This window comes from Coffea arabica, chromosome 11c (assembly GCF_036785885.1).
Source record: "Coffea arabica cultivar ET-39 chromosome 11c, Coffea Arabica ET-39 HiFi, whole genome shotgun sequence".
In the NCBI taxonomy this organism is placed as follows: Eukaryota; Viridiplantae; Streptophyta; class Magnoliopsida; order Gentianales; family Rubiaceae; genus Coffea; species Coffea arabica.
The window spans coordinates 37,485,466-37,497,127 of NC_092330.1; the positions used below are offsets into that span (position 1 = coordinate 37,485,466).

An 11,662-nucleotide genomic window follows, 5' to 3' on the forward strand; every position below is an offset into this window, starting at 1 on the left:
ACAACTACCAATCCACTTGATCTCAATAGTTAACTAGAATCCAACTATGAACCTTGAGCAGCCCAGTCTCACAACCAAGCTCTGATACCACTTGTTGGGATCCAGATGCAGAATAAATAACTATTGAGATATCAAATGCACAACAATTTAATGAGAAACAGGCCACAAGCATGAAAGATAAACGACACACAATATTTAACGTGGTTCGGCTCCACCATTGAGCCTACATCCACGGAGAGAAACCTGTTCTTTATTGTGAGAGAAAAACCCTATACAAGAATACAATTTGAACCCAAACCCAACCCTTGTATACCATCTCTCATCTCCCAAGAACTCTCTCTCACACCCCATGTATAAGGCTACATGAGGCCCCTTGTGTCTTCTTTTGTGTGTCTTCTTGTGTGTCTTCTTATATGTAGTATGCCAACCCACCTATTTATAGGGAACATTACTTCCAAAAAATCAAATAACAATTTGGAAACCAATACTATTTCCTAAACTCATATAGAAATAGCATCTAATTCCTGTTAAATAGGGATTTACTTGACTACTACTTCAAGTAACTAAAACCAATTACGAATCTAGTTACTTCCACACAAAACAGGAAATCTACCTAAAAGAAATTAAGCCAATTTCCTAACATATAATGTCCCAATTCTCTTTTCCTTACGCAAACCCGGTTAATTTGGCTACCTCGTAACATAGTGAACAGAACAGAGCTTTTCTACCCATTCTATATCCTTCTTATAGGTCTTCATGTTGTGATCTACAAATAAAACTGATTGATACTTGCTGCAGTATTGTACGCTATGATCCTTGCCTTTCCGTGTTGTGAACTCAATACCGTAGCATCTTGACTGCTAGTATGGTTGCTTGATGCTCAGACGAGTTAACAAAGTGTCTGCTTATCAGTGTCAATAGCAAAACAGTTTAATGTGGAGCCAAATGGTAGGGGCATGTTAATTGATGCTAGACAGCTACAATCTGGGTCTCGATGGTTACTTTCTAGCGGTATGAATAGGACAAGCAAGCATCCTTTACCCATGTCCAATCAAAGTCGTCCATTTTCTTACACAATGAATTGTATTGAATCCACTTCACCCCCTTAATGATTTTTTTTTTAAAGGAAGATCAAAAACCAATTCATTAGTGTCATTAATAATTCCATTTAAGAATTCATGGTGTAATTTGAATAAATATTTTATAAAAATGATAATATGATTATAATGGATAAAAGCTAAAAAAACAAGATGAATATTTTGAGAATAGAAAAACATTTGCAACATATCAACAAACATTGAAAAAGGAAGTCAAAAAAATATTTTCATTGACAAACCAAACACCGGAAAATTATGAAAAAAAGAATTTAAAAAATATTTTCACTAAATAACCAAACACCGGAAAATTATGGAGAAGGAAGTGATTTTTCAGGAAAATGACTTCGATGGAAAATATTTTCACTAGGGAAAATATTTTCTATCCAACCAAACGGACCCATAATTGAGATGCTTTTTCATGTGTATTTTAGTACATAACCTCCTAATTGCTATATTTTCCAGCATGTCAAATGCACAAATAGTCAAAATTGAGCTCCAAAATTGGCTTGGATTAAAAGCTCAAGAACTGATTGCAGACTCCTAGATAGAGGTAACACATCAACATGTTCTGATACTTCAGCTTCCTTTGCCACAAAGCCTCTTCAATTAGGCGTCAATGATTTTGAATTTTACATAAATTATAATATGAAAAAAATTTTGTTAGCATAACTTTTTTCTGATAAAAAAACTTATATGAAATAAAAAGATGATCGAAAATTAGACTTATAATATGAAAAAACAAACGCAGCTATCATATAATTCATTCACCAAACTTTTTTATATATGTTACATATCGTATATATATATATATATATATATATATATATATATATATATAGTGAATGAACAAAAAGGTAGAACTGAATGCGAAGATTTGTGATTTTGTTCAACAACTTTGTCATCTGCCAATCAGCTATCGATTCATTCCTTGTGGAATAACTGGTGAAGACATTGTCCGTCCACCATTTTGTCTCTCCACATTTTCACGCCAACCTATCAATTCCACACAAGCCCACAGAAAATTACAACTATAAGGACAATCAAATTAAATTTTTTTTTGTTGAAGGTCAATCAAAAAATTCCAACATAAAAATTCTTAAACTGTTTGTACAAGTTTTTAATTTTGCAATACGTTGTTATCGGTTGACTTCACTTTGTACCCTTAAACTATATCTGAATTTTCATTGTGGTGCCTAATATTTGCCATGGGACACTTTAGTTCTTAAAATATAGAATTTGTTCCACTTAATTAAAATTATTGATGGAAGTGGGATATATTTTATATAAACAGTAAATTGGGATAAATTTTATATTTTAGTGGCTAAAGTGAGAAATTATGTACTGTTCTATTTTGAAGTTTAGAAATCAAAGTGAAAAATTGAGTATAATTGAAAGCTGTAAAGTGGAAATATTTGATGAACTTGGCCCGACAAAAGATATTTAAAATTTCAACCAACAAAAATCAAGTCATTAATAATCACCTAATATTCAGTTCATTATAACTCACAAGGATGTCAAAAAAAAAGAAGAAGAAGAAGAAGAATTTGAACATCTACAGCAGGAACCAATGTCCAAAATATCAGAGAGAGATTGAGTTGTTTTTCTTACCAAGTGACATGTCAAATCCCTGGTTTTTGAGGTGACGATGTTCTTGACACAGGGCACAACATTCACAGCAGCAATGAACAAGAAAATCTGGACAAGGGCTTTCAGGCAACATGTATTGCCTCCTCATTCTATTGCGGTAGCAGCCAGAGTAAATGCATCCACAGCCACTGAAATAGCATAGCAGCCCATACAGCCCTGCACTTACCACACAAGCTGCATTCCACAGCCAATCAGCACCACAGAATTTTAGTCTCACTCCCCCACCATCCAATGGGTTTTTTTTTAACAAATATTGATCGCTCTTTTAGACCCTTTTGATCTCTTATTAATAAAATTTACTAGAATAAGCTCCTTGTATCATTTGCCTTTAATAATTCCCAACTCATGTTCTTGAAAGATTTAAAATTTTGTAAATTTTGGAGTGCTAAATTTGTATCCGAATAATTAATTAGTTTGACCTAAGTTATATAGGAGAATGTTTAGATTGTAGAAAAAGGAGTAGATCAAGTGATCAACGATAAATATATCTATCACAGTTCTAGTTATAGAATTTACGTACGAGTTGATCCTTTGTCTACAATTTCTGCAACTTGTCCAAAAGTCACACATGGCAGCCAACATGTTAAGCAACCTGCAAAATAAAAAATAAAGCTAAAAGATCGAAAATAACAGATAGAATCTAAAACATGGTCAAGATCAATATGATGTAAACTGCTTTCTCTTTTTAAAAAAAAAAAAATTATATATTGCATTGATGGATAAAAAAAATGATCCTAATGTGGGAAAATTATGTACGGTTTGAAAGTGTCAAAACTTACAAGTTGAGCAATCGGAGCAACAGCCGCAAAGGCCGGTGGACCAATTCCCTGAACCTGAAGAAGGATCTGTTGGAATAGGAAACTGAGGTCGTGGCTGATAGTGATCGACATAATGGTAGTTTGCCGGTGGTATCACCGGAATCCCCGTCACCGGAGGCTGACTGTGCGGTGGTGCTGGTGGCGCTGAGGGCCGTGGAGATTTTTTATACTCTTCTGATACAGATGGATACATAGTTCAACGCAAGTTCTGATTTGTGATATTTTTTCTACCAAAGCTTGAGATCGGATTTGTCATAATTCGTTATGACAAGGAAAGAAGAGATGGGTTTTGTTGGTGTCAATATTCTTGAATGGTAAATTTCTTGAATTTATAGCAGCAGACAATTTAGAAGTGTCGATGCCCCCAAGGGCCAAGCCACATGCATTACTGTCTTGGAAATTACCTTGACACGTCGTCCAATGTATACGTCGTCCATACTTCAGATGAATTTTTTTATTCTTTATTTTTAAAATAGTAATTTCACGTCCCATATAAAATTAAGTTGATAAAATTTGATTCTGATTTAAATTTTTAATTATTTTTTTTATCATGAATCCATTACGTGATCCACATATGAAAATTTTTTAGATACACAAAGATTATATCTTATTTGTAATTAAATAAATGATCCAATTCGTATTCATTTTTATCATTAAAAACAAGATTTAACCCGAACTATATTTATTTAAAAAAAGTTAAATATGATCTAATCCATATCCATTTTTGCTACTAAATAAGTAGAATCTAACTTTTTTTTTTACATAAAAAATAACTGCATGTGGATCACATGATGATTTCAAACTAAAAAAAGTTGGAAACTTGGGCCAAATTTTATTAATTTGAATTTATAGGGGACATAAAATTAATATTTTAAAAGTGAAGAATGAAATTTTTATTAATAAAATATGAGGGACATTTTGAATGATTTTGCATAAATTTAACAATAAAGAAACTATTAGAGAAAATTCTTGTTTTCTTTTGGATTAATAATATGCCGGTTTGGTATCAGACCATTGTTTCGTTGAGCTCCCCAGTTGACCACGGGGGCTGGAGTAGTTAAGACGCAACTTGAGATGTAAACTAGCTTTTACAATTTTGCTTAACATGGCAATTCACAAAGTGCCGGCGTCATGGTCTTTGTTGAGTGAAAAGGGCAACAAAATAATTCAAAGAATGGAAAACACTGTAACATCTCTTATGCCTAAAATTTTGACATTCGTGTGAAATGTGAATTTTGAAATATGAATTTTTGAAAACTTGGGCATTAAGTTAACAAAAAAGAGAGTAAAAGACACGCCAAACGCCAACTGGTATTTTTCTTTTTTGGCTTGCTTTGGCCCCCGGGGGGGGGGGGGGGGATGAGTCAAAGTCCTCGCCAAAGTCCTCGCCAAGTCAATTTTTGGGCATAATCTACCTACTAGATATGAGAACAACTCAAGTTCTCATTGAATGCCAAGTGTTAAGGTATTATTGGAGGAAGCAATTTTCATTTCTTTATTTTGGGCATTAAGGAGTGAGAAATGTCTATTTGGGACTTGGTATCGATATTGTAGGTATTAATAGTTCCATACTATTTGGGGCTAATTGGTAATAACAGCTTAATTATTTTCCTTTCTTTCTTTTGTTTGTATTTTTATTGGTGGCAAAGGTCAGTTGGGTCCTTCCATGAAAGCTACCTATCAAAATAGTTGCTAACTATTCAGGGTCATTTTTGTACATTTGAAATTATTCCTTTATAATTTTGTGATCAAATGCAAATAGTTGTATACTGTTTGTGGGCTCCATTCATCACATGGGCTCTTTTCTGATTATTAACTAGATAATGGAGTGAGTCTAATTAGTGTAAGTCATATTAGGCCGGTCAATTAGTGAAACATCCAAATTTGCAAGAGGTTAGTCTAGCACTTAACCCTAATGAATTTTTGTCTTAAACACTTTTAGTCATTCTTTAGGTTCAAGAGTCAAGACCCCAAAGCTTTCTCGGTCCTCCTCTTTCTTTAGCTGACATAGCTGGCTGTCAGCCTGCAAAATCCTTCCTTACTTTTCTACCAATTCCCTCAACAACTAAATGTACTTCCTTCGACTGCAGCCATAAAAATCCTCCATATGCACGTAAAATTTTCTTTTTCCCCAAAAATCTGCTCACTTTAGGGATGAATGCTGTACCAATTTATCAATCATTTTTGTACTAGGCTTGAATTTAACAGTGAAATTCTTCTCTTTCCTGAAGTGATGTTTGCTTTTATAAAAGAATTTTTTAATCATGTATGGTACAGCTTCCAAAACCCACCATTTACACAAAAAGGGAAACAACAAAGCCTTCTTATGCCATTTTCTCAGTTTCGCCAATATTGAAGAGAGTAGCGAAAACATAGGTACAATTGTTCTCTTCCCTCCTTCTACTCGTAGTTATATTTTTTTACTTGAAATCATTTTCCCTTTTGTCAAAAAGGCGCGCCTGTTGTTCTTATAAATCACCATCAATGATTTATATTTTTTTTTCTAATTTTTAGATTTGTCTGCATCAAGGTAGAGATTTGAGTTTCAAAGTGATTTAACAAGGTTTGGCTTATTGCATTAAATTTAAGTACTATTATGTGTATGATTTTATGCCTGAAAGAATAAGTGAGATGGTAGTTTTTTGGATTAGGTTATATCTATATTTTAGATCAAGGATAACACTTACAATTCTTTTCTATACCTGATAGGAAAAGACTCATGCTTATCACTTTGTACAATGAATTTGAACATGATGAAGGAAGCAAAATAGCAAACATGATTAACACTGCCCCCCTAATCATAGTTATGCACGTCAAAGTAACTACATTCAATAGTAAAACTTTCTCCATGAATTATAATTGTTTACTAATAGACTTCTAAATGCTTCATATATATATATTCTCTTACTAAAAACTTTCATGATTTCTGTAGTTCTATCTTACTAAAAATTTTCATGATTTCTGCAGTTTTGTCATTCACTACAAGATAGTCGTCTGATATTCTAATAAATCCTCTACTGCCAGGTGAACTCTTTTTGAGGCAATGGTAAATTTAATCTTCTTTTTACTTTTGACTATAAAATATCAATGCACTCCCATGGTGATTTCTCTATCTGTATTCTGACTATAATCATTCAGGTGTACTTTGAACAAGAAAGAAATCAAGAATTTGCTTGTATATGTACAAGCAGAAGAGTGAAAAGAAGCCATGGCTTTCTAGAAAGTCCATCGCGGAATGAAAATTTACCAGCAAAAACACCATGCAAACATCCAACAGAGACTACTCAGCAGTCTACTAAAGAAACAGCTCAATAGAACACTCCACCTAGCAATATCCAAGATAGTCCAGCAAAGAAAGTTAAAGCCAAGCAGGTCTGAAATTGCCTAATTTTGTACTTTTGTTAAGTCTTTTGTTAACTAGCTGAATGACTGCCTCCATTGCTTAGACAATCTTTTTTGAATTATGTTACGATCCATTATTCTTTTCACTCAAGAAATAATAGATCCCAATATAACTATTAATAGTTTAGTTAGCAATGCAACACTTCCGTAAGCAATGAATCTTACTTAGAGCTGCTACTATGTAGTGGCTAGCACTGAAGTACATGTCCTGCTAAAACATGAATGGATTGGTTTATGTAATCTATGGTTGTGATTTGCATATGATTTACCCCTTGAACTGACAAATACATTATGAAGTTTGAGCAAATTATCCTCATTATTACAGCAGACACAAACAACAAAAGAGGTAAATAGACAGCAAAAATTTTTTGGCCCGCAATTTAGTTAATGATATTACTGGGCAGGCCGGTGCATGGCACGGCCAGACCCATGCTAGTATCTTTATAATTAACCATAGTACAAGATATATTTTTGGGCAAAAACCTGGTCTGGCCTCTAACTATTAGCCTTACACACTTTCAGCCCTTCAACTATTATTTGTATATTTTTAGTTCTATTACTTCTAAAAATGTATATTTCTAGCCCTTTTGTTAATTTCAACCATTAATTCTAACAAAATCTACCCCAAAATGATGTAATTTTAATCATTTTCAATCCCCCCCAGTTATATCTAATCACCATTGCAACTAGTACACGCCAATCAACAGCCATTGATCATTGGTGACTAATTTTTTTTTTTCGGAGACGACAACAGTTGTATAACATAATCTATTCTACACTAAGAGAGAGGGAGCGGACCTAAGGAGGCCCAGAGATAACCCAGATGACCACTATTTTAGTGGTATCAAATTCATATGAAATTATACTTTTAGGCTCTATTTTTTGAGTAGATTCCAAATTTGAACTCAGATTTCTGTGAATCTTACTAGTTATGAGTAGAATTTTGCTCGTGTATTGTGCATGGTGTAATTTCCGTTGGTTTTAATGGCTCGAATAGACGAAAAGGCTGAAAGAGAACTGACTTAATAGTTGCAGGGTAAAAAATATGCAAATAATAGTTTTACGGTTAAAAGAGTACTGACCTAAATAATTTGAGGGCCAACTAGAGAATTTGTCCTATATTTTTTCCGATGTAGAAGTGATCCAGTACGAACTGTGAATGGACAACCAATAAGAGAGAAGCATATTGGATCCAGCAGCCGTGAAACTTTCTTGGGCTGGTATTCTCATGAAACTTTCTTGGGTTGGGTCGAATGGAATGTTGGTCTGCTTGAGGCAACATGAATGTTGGACAGAGGTGGTGGTTTTTGAAGGTCAGGGTTAGCGGAGATTCAACTACTGGAAGAACTATGAAGATCTAGTCTTGCAATGAAGCTTTGGGCTCTAGGTATGCAGGTTGTTTGGGGCTTTAGACTAAGGCAAGTTGGGGTCGGATTCTCAATTGGATAATTGTTTGGCTATTAACAATGGCATAGATCAGATTCGTGTTGATGTCTCATGGAAGGTTAGAAAGATGCTTTATGACACTTTAGTAACACCCTAATCTTTGGAAACTTGGTAATACGCTTGATTGGCTTTCGCCAGGTTTAGAAACAAGATTCTAACCACTAACACCTCGATAAATATGGTATCAATAAATTAAACATCATTCAATTGACAGCAAGTATTTCAAGCTATTTAAATGTATATCAGAAGGAAACATACACACAAGTACAAACTCTAGAAATAGTTCCTATTCTTTCTTGAATGTGGCACTTGGGACTTGTTCTGGATTGATTGTCTTAGTTAATTATAAATTCTGATTTTGAATAATCAAATTTTTAAATGTTTTCCTTTGTTTTTGTAGTTGCATTTTTAGCCCATAATTTCTGAAAAGTTTGGACATCATGACCGTGATTGAAGAGAAAATCTCCTCCAATTTGGAGTTACAACTACTTCTCTATAACACTTTCGCCAAATGAATCTTCTAACCAACATTTTCTTTGATTCTCTTATCTATTCTTATGCACTCCAACGGAGAAAGGGAAAGAGATGAAAAGGAGAGAGAGAGATATATATATATATATATATATCTCACAGAAGTGAAACTCTAATTTTTCGCCCCATGGTTTCTGGGAAATTTGGGTGCTCTTATAATCTTTAATCAAATTCACGAAAAAGGAACTTTATGCTCAAAGCAAAACGGAATACAAACGGCATTCCTTGTTTTCCAATACATTCTGTTTTCCTTTTTCAATGCCCAAATAGTACAGTTTTGGAGGCTCACTTTAAGTTGATTGTGTGTCCTCATCATACATTGGTTTTAATCCTGGCCATGAGCCTGCGAGAAATGGAAATTGCAAGCCCTCAACACCGTTATTGAGAGAGGATGAGGCATATGTAGATTGCATGATTTTGGTGTAAAGAAAAAAGATGATTTTGATATCATGTTTTCCTATCAACCCGGATTCGAAAGTCTCTTGGAACGTCCGTCCGTCGCACAGGACTTGCCCAGTGCGTCTTACCCTACCGTGTGATTAGGGGACTAGTATCCGGGATGAAATTTACTCAAAACGTACTTTCAAGTTTCAAGTAGCTGTTGGGGTTCATTGTAAAAAAAAAAGGCGAATGACCAAGGGAGAACATTGTCTATTTGATATATTGGAATTACATCTGGATAGTGCACCAATTATTGGTGCCAGTCTCGCAGCTTTTGTGCTTTGTAAATCCACAGGGCAAGCATTGTCCCGTTTTTTAAAACAGAATCAATCTTTTCTCGCTACCCAGTAACATGTGTTTTCTTTATGATTCTTATTACAGCGATGCCTGGCAAATGAATGATTCATAACATCAAAACTAGTATCTTTAGAACCCTTTTAGAACCCACCAAAAGTGACACCAAATTTTAGTTGTTTGAAAATAATTCATGTAAAAGTGCCCGCTAAATCGTTCATTGAGATGGAGATCATGATATCCGAGACCATCATTTTTAGACTGATAACGAATGCGAAGTAAATTGGAATTGTTTGGAAGCCCGCTAACTATAATAACCTCATATGGCTCAAAAGCTGCAAAAACACGAACAATCTGGAGATAAAAACAAGGATACAAGGAGAGGGAGGTGAAAGCTATATCTATTTCTTGTGGCGCACACTTTGGAAGTTTAAGAAACGGTATAGTCCCATTAATTTCTTATCTAACTAGGGATTTATAGAAGTTAGCTGTAGAACCCAAATTAATAGCACTGTCTTTTTTTTTTTTTTTTTTATCATTGTTAAATGAACTATCTATATTCTACTCAATGGTGGAAAAATCATGAAGTTTCCGGTTATGAGGTTGGCGTGGACAATTGAGTCGGATTTAGTCGATTAGGAAAATAATTGCTCGAGCACTTTGTTGGCACGAGATGCAAAGAAAGTTTCTAAACGTACAAGGCCACATTGGTCATCCTCATCTAAGAGCTTGAGATCTACAAATATATTTATTTTATGAAAGGCATAACTTTTTTAAATTCAAGATAGATGACAATATTTGAATTTTACGGTTGCTTCATCCTTTTATTTCATGCGCTTGGCATAAAATAAAAAACGCCATTAATTTTTTATATATTGACAGAGTATATATTGTCGAGATTGGATATGCGATAAATAATTATAATTTGAATTTAAAATTTAAAATTTATGTTTATGTTATGCATCTAACCCTACTAGTGTATATTTGCTCCATCTGAATTATGTTACTATGTATGTTGTCACTGAATTTCTTCATTTTTATTCTAAATCTTGTACGCTAAAAAGAAGGTTAAACCTAGTTAATATTTGATTTTCACTAATTTAACATAATCCAATGTTTTGGGCCAAAAAAAAAAAAAAGATAATTAGGATGATTTCATAATCTCCCTTCCCGTGATTATATACGTCCATTGGAAATGATTAATCCCATGATGAAGGACAAGTTAGACTATTTATCTTATCAACTATTCAAAAACAAACACATAATCCTCAAAAAGGATTATCAAAAAACAAACACAAAATCATCGAGAAACATTAATTATTCTGGTCGAGTAGGAGAAATACTGGAAAAGTAAAGTAAGGGTAAATTTCTACAGTTTTCTTTTAATTTTTTGGCTATTGTATATGTCTAAACAACTAAAACACAATGTGGAATACCTTAGAATTTTAACAAATATCCAATTTAGTCCTACTTCAGTAAATTGTAATATTTGTGAAATATAAGTGGTTTGATCTGTCAGTTCAACTAAAAGCAGTTCAATCTCGTGATCCAGATCAAGCCTCCAACATATGCCCAGGAGGCAAAAGTTTCATTAATTAAAATTGAGTGAAATTCCATTAGTAACCCAATTAATATTTTGAACAATGCACATTACAAACTAGTAAAATCCACTTACCTATGTTATTTGGCTTATTCTATATCTGCTTTAGTCATTTCACAGAGAATGCTTGAAGAATAGTTTATTCTTGAGCTAGGGGGCATCATAAGAGTTCGGGCCTGTTTGATAACGCTACCTAATGCTAGCCTTTTTTTTTTCCAATAAATTTTTACTTTTTTCATGAACACATTTTTCAATCATTTTTTTTATTTCATATACATCAAATCGCTATAATAAATTATTTTACAAAAATTCTAGAAAATAGTAATTCGAAGGTTCTCTAAAAGGAACCGAAAGCAAAAAAAAAGAAAAAGAAAAAAGAACTTTAA

General features: G+C 33.6%; 1 protein-coding gene across 1 annotated transcript; it reads right to left on the reverse strand.

The window, feature by feature from the left end:
* Positions 1–1,977: 1,977 nt before the first annotated feature.
* On the reverse strand, positions 1,978–3,873 carry LOC113716952 (protein PLANT CADMIUM RESISTANCE 2-like). Its single transcript, XM_027241518.2, has 4 exons — positions 3,524–3,873; positions 3,265–3,336; positions 2,706–2,918; positions 1,978–2,090 (listed from the first exon to the last, which is right to left on the reverse strand). The coding sequence occupies exons 1-4, from the start codon at positions 3,753–3,755 to the stop codon at positions 2,011–2,013; spliced, it is 597 nt and encodes a 198-aa protein (XP_027097319.1). The 5' UTR covers positions 3,756–3,873; the 3' UTR covers positions 1,978–2,010.
* Positions 3,874–11,662: the final 7,789 nt, after the last annotated feature.